Source organism: Schistocerca gregaria, chromosome 1 (assembly GCF_023897955.1).
Source record: "Schistocerca gregaria isolate iqSchGreg1 chromosome 1, iqSchGreg1.2, whole genome shotgun sequence".
Taxonomy (NCBI): Eukaryota; Metazoa; Arthropoda; class Insecta; order Orthoptera; family Acrididae; genus Schistocerca; species Schistocerca gregaria.
This window is the reverse complement of record NC_064920.1, coordinates 820,538,879-820,555,977: the sequence shown is the minus strand read 5'-3', so window position 1 is coordinate 820,555,977 and position 17,099 is coordinate 820,538,879. Positions and strand designations below refer to the sequence as shown.

The following is a 17,099-nucleotide window of genomic DNA, read 5'->3' as shown; positions in this document are numbered from 1 at the left end:
AATGACAATAATTACATCACAATTCATGATAATTCCCTGAACATTATAAATTATGGGACATAGGTTCTTAATGGGATGTGTGATCACTGCAGATGGCAATGCATGCTCTGGCTCTGAAATGTGCTCCCATGCTGGCCACAAGGTAGGCAGGGAGTCCTTGTGGTAGGAGGCATGCCATTCCTCTATCTGCCCGACAATGCTGGTGGTGATTGGTGTATGTGGATGTGTTGCAATAAATCTCCCCAACCCATTCCACAAATGTTTGTTGGCATTTAATTTGGTGGGAATGGGCAGGCCAGTCCATTTGCTGCATATCCTCGGAGTACAGTGTCACAATAATGTTAACTGTAGAGTGTACCATGTTCAAAGATTTTAAGGACAGTATGCTGTAAGGGTGTAAATGTCTATGGTGGTCGAGGAGAGTTGGTGATATGCACCCTTGATGCTGAATTGAGATTGAGAGATCATGCGTGTTGGTGTTTATAGGAATATATAAGGCCGAGAATTGAACCTTGGAAGACTATGTTTAAGTGATAATAGTTATAGGTAAAAGAAAATTAGGTTCTGTTCAGATTGGTGTCGTGATTTATGGTGGAGATATTCTAGGAGTCCTGGACAGCTGCTCATAACATCAGAGCAGACAGGAGCTCAGAGTCTACAGAGCAGGTTCATCCATGTTGAAGTTCTGCAATTATAGGACTCTGTAACTAGGGAGATCTATATATAACAGAGGACTGAATTTGACTCAGAACTATGAGTGTTTTTATTATTAGCTGATTGTTTGAAGTTATTGTCAATTGGAAATTGAATCTATTTGTAATTGGGGTAATAAAACCTGTTTGTGAACCCACTAGCAGCTGTTACTGCATAATAGTAATCATATCGCAGAAAAAGTCTGATAAAAGGTGAAGTCCATGCGAACCAAGTAAGAAAATTCGCTTCAAGGCAGAAAGAACCCTCATACAACATTATGCCTCCCAACACTGTAACACTTGAACCACCAAAATGATCATGTTCAAGAACATTCCTGTGTGCATTGTGTGTTCAAACATGTCCATATGCACCAACCACCTTCCTTATCAACCACACTAGTGGAGGAATGGAATGCGCCACCACAAGAGCTCCTTACCAACCTTTTGGTCTGCATGGGAGCACGGTGCAGAGCGTGTGTAGCTGTGTGTGGTGATCACACACAGAGTTACGTACTGTGTTCCACCTCTTGTAATGTGCAGGGGACCACCATGAACTGCCGTGACTTCACTGTAATTATTGTCATTTCTGTTTACCTCATTGTGCATTTCTTTTAGTTATCTTCTCTAGTGTATCAGTTCTTTCTCTGTATGCTCTACATTCATTGAGTTATTATAACAGTGCATTTCATTGAGCTGTGTTACTTGGCAGTGACACATCAGCACACCAGTGATTTTGAAATTTCAGAGGGTTGTGATCATTTCAGAGCTAGTGCTTTTTTCATATTTGTGAAATATGTTTTCCTGTAGTATGTGTATCTATTTTGCTGAAATGGAGGATGTGTAAGGAAAATCAAAAATTGTTAATTCCCCATTTTACAGGTGTCATTCGCCATGGAAGATAATTCTATGGTTCAATACACACAATTGTTAAAGTGATTCACATACAGGTGAATATTGGTGGTGCATAGGTATACTTACAGCTTAAAAATTCACACTAGCCTTCACTCTTCTGCTAGTTGGCAAATACATTCATCAGTATGATCTTTCTCTCCAATTATTTGTTAGTTTCAAACACAAGCAAAATAAATGTTTACTATATATCTGTAAAAAAAATTAAAGCACGATGAGTATAATTAAATTTGTAGATTGGAAAATTAAAAAGCAGCTATGAGGCAAATCTTTGTTAGACAAAATTTCTCAACCTTTTTTGTTTCATTGATGTCTGCTTCACTGAAACCAGTGTGAGAATAATCCTTGAGATGAATTATGCTGGTTATTGTGTCTATCGTGGCTTGAAATTCTTTTGACTGGATAGCTACTTGCATTTTTTTTATCAGTCATTTAGGTAATGTAAGTATTGTAATATGTGACTAATTGACTGTTGATTTGTAAATGATGCCCACAAATATGTGTTTTAGCTTTATTCTGCTGAAATAGTCTGTTATTGCTGTGTGATGATGTGGAGGTGTGTTATTAAATTTATTTTTCTTCGTGATTTCAGTCAAACGAGGTTGGGTCATTGTTGAAGGAACAGGAAAAATCTGGCCGTCTGATAGCAGCAATCTGTGCTGGTATGTTGAAATCAAATTTATATGTAAAAAGAAACCTTCGAATAGTTTTCACAATTGATTCCAATGCAATGCACATAAGCATTTAATTTTTAAGCTCTTTTTGCTCATTTACAATTTTGACAAATTGTTTGCAAAATTTGTTCCCATTGGTACTGAATCATAGGAAAAAATTTGTGTAATTCTGACATAAGTTGGCAGTGACAGAATGGATCAGTGAACCTAACACACGTGCATTTTTTTTAAACTGAAGCTGTTCTCCTTGAACTCAGATGCACAGTTGTACAAATGTGGAAAGAGACCTTTTTACAAGGCCAAAAGACTAATTGGCAATAGGTATTGACACCTTGATTAGAAGTAATGATGCAAACATACAACAAAGAAACAGCCTTCAGTTACACTTTTAAATCAGATTAGATTAGGTACACTATTTTTTCCATAAATTCAGTGTGAAGAGATCTTAGAGGATGTGGAAAATGGCTAACAAACCTAAAATAAACATTTACATGAAATAATATGGTAATATTCCTTTCACCAATGGTATGTAAAAAGTCAAAATTTTTGTACATTTTTTCATTTTCACATTATCTAAAATGCTTACTACAGACATTCAGTGGATATGTCAAACCTGACCACCATTTACACTCTTAATGTACATTTTGCACATTGGGAGAAGGGCAGTGTCTGGCTGCCTCTCAGACATATTTCACCAATGCCTCCCCAACATCTTTCACCACTGCAGTATTCCGAGAATTTGTGTAAGACGGTTACAATCTGAAGGTCATGGCAAAGTGGAAGCAACAGAAGGCATGTCTACAATACAACAGGATAAATATTTGGAGGTGGATATTGCAGCTCACTTTCATAAACTGGGTTTTTACAGTAGGATTCATTTACATCTTTTTGTGCTTCTATCATTGCAGTAAATTTGGGAAAGGATCCTTGCTACCTTCCCTGTTTTCCTTTCCCTGTTGCTTCATAACCTGGGTTGTGAGTAACTAAATCCACTTTCCCTTCTTCCCTTTCTTTCCCCTCTCTCCTCCCCGATGAAGGAACATTTATTCCGAAAGCTAGGAACTTAAATTTTCGGTTGTTTTTTGTGTTTCTATCAGCTGTACTGAGCTGAGGTAAGTACTGGCCAGCCCCTCTATCTCTTTGTTAGTAATTGTTTCACATCTTTATATGAGATTTTCCATTAATTAGTTAGATCCCTTAATCAGGCAGGCAGGTTAGAAAATTTAAAAAGGGAAATGGGTAGGTTAAAGCTAGATATAGTGGGAATTACTGAAGTTCGGTGGCAGAAGGAACAAGACTTCTGCTCAGGTGAATACAAAATCAAATAGGAGTAATGCAGGAATAGGTTTAATAATATAAAAAAATAGTAGCATGGGTAAGCTACTACAAACAACATAGTGAATGCATTATTGTAGCCAAAGCAGCCATGAAGCCCACACCTACCACAGTAGTTACAAGTTTATATGCCAAATAGCTCCGCAGATAATGAAGACATTGAAGAAATGTATGGTGAGATAAAAGAAATTATTCAGATAGTGAAGGGAGACGAAAATTTAATAGTCATGGGGGAATGGAATTCAATAGTAGGAAAAGGAAGGGAACGAAAAAGTAGTAGGTGAAAATGGAATGGGGGGTAAGGAATGAAAGAGAAAGCCGCCTGGTAGAATTTTGCACAGAGCATAACTTAATCATAGTCAACACTTGGTTTAAGAATCAAAGAAGGTTGAATACGTGGAAGAGGTGTGGAGACACTGGAAGGTGGTAGATAGATTATATAATGGTAAGACAGAGATTCAGGAACCAGGTTTTAAATTGTAAGACATTTCCAGGGGCAGATGTGGACTCTGACCACAATTCATTGGTAATAAACTGTAGACTAAAACTGAAGAAACTGCAAAATGGTAGAAATTTAAAGAGATGGGACCTGGATAAACTGAAAGAACCAGAGCTGCAGAGAGTTTGGGAGAGCATTAGGGAACGATTGACTAGAACAGGAGAAAGAAATACATTAGAAGAAGAGTTAGTTGCTTTGAGAGATGAAATAGTGAAGGCAGCAGAGGATCAAATAGGTAAAAAGTAAAGGGCTAGTAGAAATCCTTGATGTTTAATTTAACCGATGACAGGAGACAGTATAATAATGTAGTAAATGAAGCAGGCAAAAAGGAATACAAAAGTCGGACAATGAGATTGACAGGAAGTGCAAAATGGCTAAGCAGGGATATGGTTAGAGGACAAATATAAGGACATAGTGGCATATATCACTAGGGGTAAGATAGATACTGCCTACAGGAAAATTAAAGAGATCTTTGGAAAAAAGAGAACCACTTGTATGAATATCAAGAGCTCAGATGGAAAACCGGTTCTAAGCAAAGAAGGGAAAGCAGAAAGTAGCACATAGAGGCTCTATACAAGGGCGATGTACTTGAGGACAATATTATGGAAATGGAAGAGGATGTAGATGAAGATGAAATGGGAGATAAGATACTGTGTCAAGAGTTTGACAGAGCACTGAAAGACCTGAGTCGAAACAAGGCCTCAGGAGTAGACAACATTCCATTAGCACTATTGATAGCCTTTGGAGAGCCAGCCCTGACAGAATTCTACCATCTGGTTAGCAAGGTGTATGAACAGGCGAAATTCCCTCAGACTACATGGAGAAATTAATGATTCCAATCCCAAAGAAAGCAGATGTTTGTATGGAGTGTAGCCTTGTATGGAAGTGAAACATGGATAATAAATAGTTTTGACAAGAAGAGACTAGAAGCTTTCTAAATGTGGTGTTACAGAAGAATGCTTTAGATTAGATGGATAGATCACATAACTGATGAGGAGGTACTGAATAGAATTGGGGAGAAGAGAAATTTGTGGCACAACTTGACTAGAAGAAGGGATTGGTTGGTAGGACGTATTCTGAGGCATCAAGGGATCACCAGTTTAGTATTGGAGGGCAGCGTGGAGGGTAAAAATCACAGACGACCAAGAGATGAGTATACTAAGCAGATTCAGAAGGATGTAGGTTGCAGTAGGTACTGGGAGATAAAGAAGCTTGCACAGGTTGGAGTAGCATGGAGAACTGCATCAAACTAGTCTCTGGACTGAAGAACACAACAACAACACTGGGTAATTTAAAGAGCACCAACTGAAAAGTACCAACATTGCTTATAAATGCTTGTGAACTCATGAGCTTCTTAAAAAAGGAAACAGACATGGGTACAATCTTCCAGACACCTTAAAAATAGAGGATGAATTGGCTTTCAGAAATTCCTAGTGGATGCCTGCAAATTGATTTCAGAATCACAGTGTACTTAATTCGCTGCGTATTCTTCAAACAACAGGTAGTAATTTACTTAACTTCAAAGTGTCATAAACAATCATTTGAGAAAAATTGCATGGCAAAAAATCTTGTAAATCTGAAACCTGTAGTTTTTAGTTTCTTATGAAAAAAGTAAAGCATTTCCTGATAAACTGCTTTCACAAGGGATGCGTCCCTGATTTGTTTATATAGGGAAGCTTTTTCAGCAGTGAAGCAGATGTTAAGCTTTCTGCTTCCCCTGAATCAAAGCTAGATAATACACACGATTCTTTGCATGGCATGCCGAGTAAGTCTGTGACAAAGAATTGTGGCCATAAGTCTGAATAATGGGTAAATGTGTACTAAGGTTTACAAGAGGAGAGGAGTTTTGTCATGGGCTACACATCTAGATCTGGCATGCTTCTTTCCGTTTCATTTCCTTTTATTTGTGGCCTTAGGACATGATCCCCTCACCCAGCTTCCGACACTCTCACACTCACACTCACACTCACCTCCGAACAGAATATTTGCACCAGTTGTAAACACATTAGTTAAATCAGGATTTGCTGGCATGATTTCCATGGGATTCCAAATGCTAATTACATATGGAACAATAACATTCATGCCTCCTACGATGTTTCCCAGTGTGCACTGCTTACTGCTTCAAAGAAACTAACTGATACCTTTAGACAAGTATAATTAGCAAATTCTTATGACAAAACCAATGGCCAATGACCTCGTAGACCATGACATCCACTTCTTCGCATACATCATCAACAGAAAACCTACTGCTGTCTGTATGTGTGTGTGTCCAGCCGCTAATGCCTAGCACATAAATTAGTCTGTTTAGGAATTTAGTACACCAACCAACAGAGAAATACTGGGCTGTGAACTGAACTATCTGCATAAAGTTAACAGTTCCTATGTTATATATTAATACTGAGCAAGGCAAAAAACTGATAAATCTGGGTTCAGGTGGGTAATTAACTTCCTAGTGGTGAGCAACACAGACATGTGCATTCAGCTCTTCCCATATAATTTTGCGAGTGCCCCTTTTATCATGCCGGGCATAATTTCTGGGCTGTTTGCTCAATGAAAGTTGCTATTTCCTATCAAATCAGAGGCTTCTATTTTCCCCTCAAATCTCTTTCTTTCGCTGTGAATCATTGGGAGCCGCATTTTGCATGTTGTTGAATCTCAACCAAATACATACAGATATACTTCCTCGTGCCAGCAATTTTGTATGGAACCTTGCTTCAAGCTATACACTCATAAATATTATCAATACGTTTCTTCTGCTTTTATAACATTGAACACAATTTTTGCATTTCCTGTATTATGTACATTAAATTTCAATTAAAAATCAGTTCTAAATTAAGTTTTTGGTTTTCTTGCTACATTCTGTTAATCTAACAGGCCACAAAATGAGTGTTTTAGGAAGCTGCTCCAAGGCAAGTTTCCAGTGTTCATGACATGAATCAAGAATACATAACATTCATTAACAGTATTCTCAACTTTCTTGAAAGCTACCCCCCCCCCCCCCCCCCCCCCAAAGTAACTCCCATCAAGCTGAAATCTTAAGACCTTGGATTATTCAAGGTGCAACAGTATTTTGCAGGAAAAAAGGTGAACTGAATCTGCCAGTAAGTAACAGATTTGATGTTCCTACTACAACTCTTTATAAGAAATACTGCAGGATATTGAAAACAGTAATCCACAGATCAAATCAAATGCAACTTAACTATAGAGGACTGGTGTGACGCAAACAAAAACACACGTTGTTGTTGTTGTTGTTGTTGTTGTTGTTGCGGTCTTCAGTCCTGAGACTGGTTTGATGCAGCTCTCCATGCTACTCTATCCTGTGCAAGCTTCTTCATCTCCCAGTACCTACTGCAACCTACATCCTTCTGAATCTGCTTAGTGTATTCATCTCTTGGTCTCCCTCTACGATTTTTACCCTCCATGCTGCCCTCCAATACCAAATTGGTGATCCGTTGATGCCTTAGAACATGTCCTACCAACCTATCCCCCCTTCTTCTAGTTAAGTTGTGCCACAAACTTCTCTTCTTCCCAATGCTATTCAATACTTCCTCATTAGTTATGTGATCTACCCATCTGATCTTCAGCATTCTTCTGTAGCACCACATTTTAAAAGCTTCTATTCTCTTCTTGTCCAAACTATTTATCGTCCATGTTTCACTTCCATACATGGATACACTCCATACAAATACTTTCAGAAATGACTTCCTGACACTTAAATCTATACTCGATGTTAACAAATTTCTCTTCTTCAGAAAAGCTTTCCTTGCCATTGCCAGTCTACATTTTATATCCTCTCTACTTCGACCATCATCAGTTATTTTGCTCCCCAAATAGCAAAACTCCTTTACTGCTTTAAGTGTCTCATTTCCTAATCTAATTCCCTCAGCAGCACCCGACTTAATTCTACTACATTCCATTATCCTCGTTTTGCTTTTGTTGATGTTCATCTTATATCCTCCTTTCAAGACACTATCCATTCCATTCAACTGCTCTTCCAAGTCCTTTGCTGTCTCTGACAGAATTACGATTTCATCGGTGAACCTCAAAGTTTTTATTTCTTCTCCATGGATTTTAATGCCTACCCCGAATTTTTCTTTTGTTTCCTTTACTGCTTGCTCTATATAGAGATTGAATAACATCGGGGAGAGGCTACAACACTGTCTTACTCTCTTCCCAACAACTGCTTCCCTTTCATGTCCCTCGACTCTTATAACTGCCATCTGGTTTCTGTACAAATTGTAAATAGCCTTTCGCTCCCTTTATTTTACCCCTCCCACCTTTAGAATTTGAAAGAGATTATTCCAGTCAACATTGTCAAAAGCTTTCTCCAAGTCTACAAATGCTAGAAACGTAGGTTTGCCTTTCCTTAATCTTCCTTCTAAGATACGTCGCAGGGTCAGTATTGCCTCACGTGTTCCAGTGTTTCTACGGAATCCAAACTGATCTTCCCCAAGGTCGGCTTCTACTAGTTTTTCCATTCGTCTCTAAAGAATTCGTGTTAGTATTTTGCAGCTGTGACTTATTAAACTGATTGTTTGGTAATTTTCACATCTGTCAACACCTGCTTTCTTTGGGATTGGAATCATTATTTTCTCCATGTAGTCTGAGGGTATTTCGCCTGTTTCATACATCTTGCTCACCAGATGCCAGAGTTTTGTCAGGACTGGCTCTCCCAAGGCCGTCAGTAGTTCCAATGGAATGTTGTCTACTCCGGGGGCCTTGTTTCGACTCAGGTCTTTCACTGCTCTGTCAAACTCTTCACTCAGTTTCGTATCTCCCATTTCATCTTCATCTACATCCTCTTCCATTTCCATAATATTGTCCTCAAGTACATCGCCCTTGTATGGCCCCTCTATATACTCCTTCCACCTTTCTGCTTTCCCTTCTTTGCTTAGAACTGGGTTACCAACTGAGCTCTTGATCTTCATACTTGTGGTTCTGTTTTCTCCAAAGGTCTCTTTAATTTTCCTGTAGGCAGTATCTATATTACCCCTAGTGAGATAAGCCTCCACATCCTTACATTTGTCCTCTAGCCATTCCTGCTTAGCCATTTTGCACTTCCTGTCGATCTCATTTTTGAGACGTTTGTATTCCTTTTTGCCTGCTTCATTTACTGCATTTTTATATTTTCTCCTTTCATGAATTAAATTCAATATTTCTTCTGTTGCCCAAGGATTTCTAGCAGCCCTCGTCTTTTTACCTACTTTATCCTCTGCTGCCTTCACTACTTCATCCCTTAGAGCTACCCATTCTTCTTCCACTGTATTTCTTTCCCCTATTCCTGTCAATTGTTCCCTTATGCTCTCCCTGAAACTCTGTACAACCTCTGGTTCTTTCAGTTTATCCCGGTCCCATCTCCTTAAATTCCCACATTTTTGCAGTATCTTCAGTTTTAATCTACAGGTCATAACCAATAGATTGTGGTCCGAGTCCACATCTGCCCCTGGAAATGTCTTACAATTTAAAACCTGGTTCCTAAATCTCTGTCTTACCATTATATAATCTATCTGATACCTTTTAGTATCTCCAGGGTTCTTCCATGTATACAACCTTCTTTCATGATTCTTAAACAAGAACAACAATTTAAGAAATTAAAGTAAACAAAGTGTGCCAGCTTTTTTTGACAACTTCACATAATGAACAAAGTTTTCTTATGTTCTGTGGTATGCTCCTCCCAAGTAGTTTATTAAACTGTAATCCCATAAATTTAACAGAGCAAATCTACACTCTTATCTGCTTGTCCTCACATTTCATGGATATGTTGCGTGGAAACTCTTCCACCTTCTGAACTGTGTAAGGTGAGAATTTTCACAAAGTGTGATAACACTGAATTGCCTAGAAACTGTTTATTAATGTAAACAAAAATTCCATTAACAGCTTTTTTTCTAAAAATATACTTCATTCACTATTTTTTACGTTTGTACCATTTACAAGCAAAACAAACGTACCAACTAGGAACATTACTGTTGAAAGGACATTATATTGTCTTAATTTTGTTGCTTGATGTACCTATCCTCTTCTCATAATTCATTTGTATAACAATAATGCAAATCCCCAGGTGGAAAATGCATAAAATAAGGCAAAGACAAGCACTTAGTGTTACCGCTACTACAGGTGTGTACTTGGGGGGTCAGTGTGGTTGTGTGTGTGAATGTGTGTACTTTTGCTAGAAAAAAAGAAAGAACTCAAAAGCTCGTGTTAAATGTTTTCTATTATGTGGTCCCCCCCCCCCCCCCCCCCCCCCTCATGAAACATGGACCTTGACACAATGAGTGGGAGTGATGCAGCATGCTATTTCAAAACACCTCAAGGCTATGGGCATGATTCAGAAAGAAGGAACTTGGGTCCCATTTGAGCTGAAACCAAGAGACATTGAAAAGCGTTTGTGAACAGTTGCTTCAGAGGCAAAAACGGAAGGGATTTCTGCATCACATTGAGACTAGGGATGAAAAATGGGTTCATTATGATAGCCCTAAATGCAAAAAAATCATCTGGATATCCCGGCCATGCTTCCACATCAATGGCCAAACCAAATATTCATGGCTCTGCATTTGGTGGGACCAGCTTGGCATTGTGTACCCTGAGGTGTTAAAAGCAAGTGAAACAACCACTGGTGCTTGCTGTCGAATGCAGTTAATGCGTTTGAGCAGAGCATTAAAAGACAAACAGCCACAATACAGCGAGAGGCACTATATAGTGATTTTGCAGCACGACAACGCTCGACCCCACATTGCAAAAGAGGTCAAAATGTACTTGGAAACATTAAAATGTGAAGTCTTACCCCACCTGCCATATTCTCTAGACATTGCTCCCTCTATCACCTGTTTACATCAATGGCACGTGGCCTGGCTGACCAACACTTCCGATCTCATGAAGAAGTCAAAAATTAGATCGATTCATGGATTGCTTCAAAAGATGAACAATTTTTTCACACAGGATTCGTACCCTGCCCGAAAGATGGGAGAAAGTAGTGGCCAGCAATGCAAAATAGTTTGAATGATTCATGTGTAACCAATTTGTTTCATTAAACCTCAAATGTTGGGGAAAAAAATGGTGGAAGCAAAATTATACACCATAAATAATCTTAAATGTACATCCTTTCCTGTGTGTGTGTGTGTGTGTGTGTGTGTGTGTGTGTGTGTGTGTGTGTGTGTGTGTGTGTGTGTGTGTGTCTTCCCCATTCCAGCCACAATAATTCGGCTATAGACAGCCACAAAGAATAACTGAGCAATTTATGAAAATATACAAAAATGGTATGTTCGTGTACAATTGTGCAATGAAATCTTAAAGGTAATCGAAATTCCTTGAATCAATATTTTTTATGTATGAATAGTTGCATCATAAATTTGCAGTAGATAGGAAAACTCTTTTCATATGAATTTGTTTAGGTATTCACACAGTATGTTATGTTAAATTTCTTGGAACAACTTCTAATCTCTTCTCAATTATACCAGCAGTAAGACAAGGAGACAGTTTGTCTCTGCAATCATTCAATTTATGTTGGAAATAATTATAAAAGAATGGAAAATAGCAGATAAACAAAGGTTAATATGTAACTACATAAATCTGTATAGAATGAAAGAATCAATAAATTGTTTGGCCTTTGCAGATTATCTCATAGTAATGGATGGAACTTCAGAAAATGTAAAGAAAAGACTAAAACTCTGAAGAAAATGGCTGAAAAGGCAGTTCCCCAAATGGACCATTTTGCAGTGTCAAGGGATCCGTCTCCACTTTTATGAGTTGCTTACAGGTTGTATATATAGGTCCTATGTGAATCCTTGTCAAATTACTGGGTGATAAGTAATATGGTGGGGCCACTAGCAATGCTTTTGTAAAAGTCAGATTTTCCATGTCATGACAGATGCAAATAAATCACAAAGTTAGCTTTACTATTTTTCACGATCAAAGTGGACTTCCATGCTACTACTTAGGGATTCTGCTCAACCTTTCATGTAAAACAGCCTAGTTCTGACTGTGTGTTCAGTGTACAGTAGATTTATTACAATTCCTGTCAAAGTGGCTCCTAACAAATTTGGATCATATTTTGGCAGTTTGTGTTATATGATAGAATGATTTCCTGATGCTGATTTTTTTCACTTGCAGCCTGCCAGTGTGCCATAAGGCATTGCAAGTGGCACCTGATTATCAAGATAATGATAGTTATCCAATCTTAAAGTCGATTCAAAAGTCTTTATTCATCAGTTAACAATCCTTGGACTGGTCTGTCTATCCCTGATCAAAGGTGAAAAGAGCTTTTCTGAGTGGTGAAAAGTAAAATCCAGTCTGAGAGGATCCTTTAAGATACAGCCTTTTGAAAAACTGACGAAACTGAGGATTTTTTTTTTTTTTTTTTTTTTTTTTTTTTAATTGGCTTTAATCTGGGGTAACTCCATCGTTATTTGAGTAGTAAAGGCACCACTTGCATAGCCTTGCGGCATGCTGGCTGGCTACAAATGTAGAAACAAAATCAGCATCAGGAAGTCATTCTATCATATGATGCAAACTGCCAAAACATGATCTAAATTTGTGTGACAAGTTTTATGAACTGCTTTGACAGCAAATTAGGATAATTTGTAAATGATAGAGTGCAGCAATCAGTTCTCTCTCTCGCTCTTTCTCTCTCTCTTTCTTTCTTTCTTTCTTTCTTTCTTTCTTTTTTCTCTCTCCCACAAATCCAGATTTCAGCTAGCACCTAACCATTATCAATGCACTATTTTGCACTATTTCTTAATATCCTTGTTGTTCGGGCATCAGTCAGTCAAAGAACTGTGACTGCTGACTGAACAACAGGGAACTAACATGCATAGAGATTAAAAAAGTAGTGCATTGATAATGGCTAGGCACTAGCTGAAATCTGGATTTGCATAATTTGTAAATTACATAGGTTGCTGAGTGCACCCACTTTCCTGATGGAAGGTAACCTGATGAAATTGGGATAAATTTGCTGTGCACCAAGAACATGTTCAGTAACCAGGCAGTTGCACCTAAACAGTTGAGCAGAATCACCAGACTCTAATATGGAAGTCCCCCTTAGAGCATGAGCAGTGGTAAGCAAACTTGATTTATTTGTAACTGTTGCAACATAGAAAAATTGGCCTTTACAAAAGCATGGCAGTTGCCCCCATTGTACTGCCTATCAAGCTGTAATTTGGCATGGCTTCATGTATCCTGTCAATATTTCACCAAAAGGAGTGTGTGTTGAATGAGGACCTTTTTTTCTAAATTTAGGCCACTTGACATGATTAATTCAAATGTTTTTTTAGTAGACGGAATACATGACCTATGAAAGTAACTTACCAAGCATTTTCAAAATGAAGTATGGAAACATCAAGAAAATAGACACCTATAAATATACACACCTCTAAATATAAACATAACAAGTGAAAAAGAAGCAGTTAAAGTCAGTACTGGAAAAATGAAACGAATGTACATGAAAGTGGGAAATCTTTAAAATAAGGATGTTTTATAAAGATATTAAATTAAGGCACTATAATGCAGTTGTAAGAGTAAAAGTCATAGGTGGATCAAAAGCAGAATTTTAATCTGGATACAAAATAGCATTAGAAAGTTTGGAAAACATAGAAAGAAGAATCTTGTGCTCTGTATCAAATACAATAAAGAATAATGATGATTGGGCTTTGAGACCAAATAATGGCATGTACTATGAAATGGCATGTTACACTCTATGGATACCTAGAGAGAATGAAGGAAGACAAACTAAAAAAGATGATCTACACTCTTTCAAAACAGGGAAACAGAGAAAACAGGTGGAGAGGCAATAGAAAAAGTACTTGGAATAAATGCAGATTGAACAGGAGATCTTACTCGACAAAGAGAAATTCAGACTAGAACTCAAGAAATTCAAAGGTTTTTCAGGAAGATAATACAAATAGAAAAACCAATAGAAAAAGAAACTGGAGTTGAAATGTCAGGAGAGAGAAAAACAGGTCATTCTGAGAAAATAATAGTTTTGGAGAAAGATGAAAGAAAAAAGAAATAAATAGTTCCAACATAGTCCTTAGTTGACTTGAAATGAAATTATTTTTGTATATCTTAAGCATTGTATGCTGTATTTTTACTTTTTTGTAATTCACAAATGAAATAGACATCACAGTATTCCAGACCTCCTGTCTATTTGTCAACACAGTAATTATCCAGAGGGGACCTTCAAAGTTTTAAAGTAGATGGACAAATATTTTTACACACAGTTTTTGTATTTTTATCCTTCCCTTTGACCCAGGCTTTGGACGGGATCTGGCGAGGTTAAAAACACTTTTCTTATCTTGCTTTTTTATTTTATCTTTATTAGAAAGATTTTGATTCTCATTAGTATAGTTTCATCTGTTCTGTGGCGATTAATAGTTTATCTTCATGTGGTAGTACTCTAAACAAGGTACGACATGCAATGATAATTTGTAAGATTTTGCACTCTTGGCCCCGGTAGCTGAGTGGTCAGCGTGAAAGAATGGCAATCCAAAGGGCCCAAGTTCGATTCCCGGTTGGGCTGGACATTTCCTCCACTCAGGGACTGGGTGATGTGTTGTCCTAATCATCATCATTTTATCCCCATTGATGCGCAAGTCACCGAAGTGGCATCAAATCGAAAGATGTGCACCCGGCGAACGGTCTACCCGACGGGAGGCCCTAGTCACATGACATTTACATTTATTTACCCCATATGTCAATGCATTTTCTGTTCGTTTCCAGGAAGCCATGCATCTCCATGTTAGCATAGCTTTCTTGGAGTTACTATTTGTTATAACATTTGGAAAATGACCCCTCACAAACCATAGAAAATTATCATGTCACCTTTCCCTGCCAGATTCTCTGCGACTGTCAAGTCAAGAACATCAACCAGAAAATTTTACAGCATTTCACTGTCTTCTGTATTGACCTAACAGAGCTTATCAGCATGTGAGAGTGGTCAGCTTCTCCCATTTCAGTTACATCCTACAATGCATTGTGTTTTCTTAATGTTATCTCCTGTATTCCAGTTGTTCTTTCTTGTCTCCAGCATTTTTATGATATTACACAGAGCCAACATTTTCTTTTGTCACGCCACTTAAAGGCAGGTATCATATTAGCATAAATTGATTAAAATAATCAATGTTTGAAAATATAATATAATGGGACAGATAACAAAATCTACTCGTCATGCAGCAGCAGGAAAGACACGTAACAAAAATGTGAAAATGTGAGATTTTGGAGCCAGTGGCCCCTTCTTCTGCAGGAGGGAAAGGAAGCAGGATGAATCCAGTAAGTCTCCCCTGACCTCTGGTTCCTGGCCATGTTCCCATAAACTTTCCAGTTCCTAAACCTTGCCAGAGATTTTCCTTCATCCTTCTTACCTTTCCTTCAACCTTTGTCAGGAGGAGGAGCCAATGGCTCCAAAAGCTTGTGCGATTCTACATCAAAAATGGCAAATCCAAGATGGAATAATGACAACATTATGAAAAGGGTAGATTATAACAACTAAAACAATCAATTATAAACAAAATTATTTAATTGGACAGATTTAAAAAAATCTACTCACGAAGCGGGGGCAAGACACACACAGAAAAGACGGTTGTGGTTGGCGAGCTTTCTGAACCAGTGTCTCCTCCTTCAGGCAGAAGGGTTGAAAGGGAAGGAAGAGGGGTGAAGGAAATGGACTGGAGAGGTCTAGGAAAAGGAGTATATTTCAGGAAAGTCGCCCAGAACCGTGGGTCGTGAGAGACTTACTGTATGGGATGAGAAAGAAAGACTAATTTTGGGGACTGCATCGGATGAGATTTGAAAAGATGAGAGCTTAAAGGTTGAAGTCAAGGTAATATGCAGACAGAGATTACTGCTTAAACATCACAAATGAGTTAATAAGAGTGAAAAGCTAAGTGCATTGTACATAACAGAGGTTGGACGGGGTGGTGGAAAAAAATAGATGGGAAAGACAATGAAAGATATAGAAAACTAAAAGCTGAGGACAGAAGAAATTAATGTAAATTAAGGCCAGGTGGGTGCCAAGAACCAGGTACGTGTTGTAGTGCTAGTTCCCAACTGCGGAGTTCTGAGAAACTGGTGTCTGGGGGAAGAAACCAGATGGCACATGTTGTGAATCAGGCTTCGAGGTTACGAAAGTCATGTTGTAGAGCATGTTGTGCAACAGGATATTGTGAGTTGGCAGTATACACCCTCTACCTATGCCAATTCATCTTAATTGATAATTTGGTGGTAGTCGTGCCTATGTAGAAGGGTGAACCGTGTTTACGTAATGTTTACCTGCAAAACGACACATTGTATACCAGCTGTTATGTAAACAGTGTTTGGCTTTCTACATCGGCATGACTACCACCAAATTGTCAATTAGGATAATCCACCCACACTGTCATTCTTTGTAAGTATCTCTGTGATCACTTCCCCTGTGCAACCACAATGCCTTGTCATTGTTTGTGTGCTGTAGTATGGCTCTTGTTAAAATTAATTTTACATTTGGGTTGTTATATTTTATCATTGCAAAAATTGTTAATGCAAATCTTAATTAAAAAACTGGAACAGTTTGGACCTCATAAATTTATATTTTTGAGATGTTCAGCAGGAATGTTTTGTTAACTAGTCCAGCAAGTAAATGTTAATGTTAATTACCAGACAACAATTTTTTTAGAATAAAATTTTGGATACCTTTTCAAAAATATTTTGTTGTTTGGAAAATAAAGACATAGCTCAGTAAAAAGAAATTACATTGTATGTACTCGAAATATATTACAAAGTTTTTACTGCGTAACTTCTAAAAAGCAGCAGCTCGTCCCTTACCAACGTTTATGAGCCAAAATAGTGTTCCATAAATGCTAAAAATTCAAATTCTCCCCATATTTGTGTGTGTAGATTTATTATTTATTTATTTATTTATTTAATGAAGCATGGTTTGCAGCTTTTGAAAACTGCATATAAAAGAGGTTTTTCTACTTGTAACTTTTTTGTTACCAGTCATACTACCTATTTCGCTACCAGTGG

At 37.9% G+C, this 17,099-nt stretch overlaps 1 protein-coding gene across 1 annotated transcript in view; it reads left to right on the top strand.

Annotated features, from left to right (window-relative positions):
• LOC126271111 (Parkinson disease protein 7 homolog) overlaps positions 1-17,099 on the top strand; it is a 75,471-nt gene that overhangs the window by 55,607 nt on the left and 2,765 nt on the right. Inside the window, exon 3 of the mRNA XM_049974126.1 lies at positions 2,194-2,263. Within this exon, the coding sequence (XP_049830083.1) occupies positions 2,194-2,263 (70 nt within the window). The remainder of the gene's footprint in view (positions 1-2,193; positions 2,264-17,099) is intronic.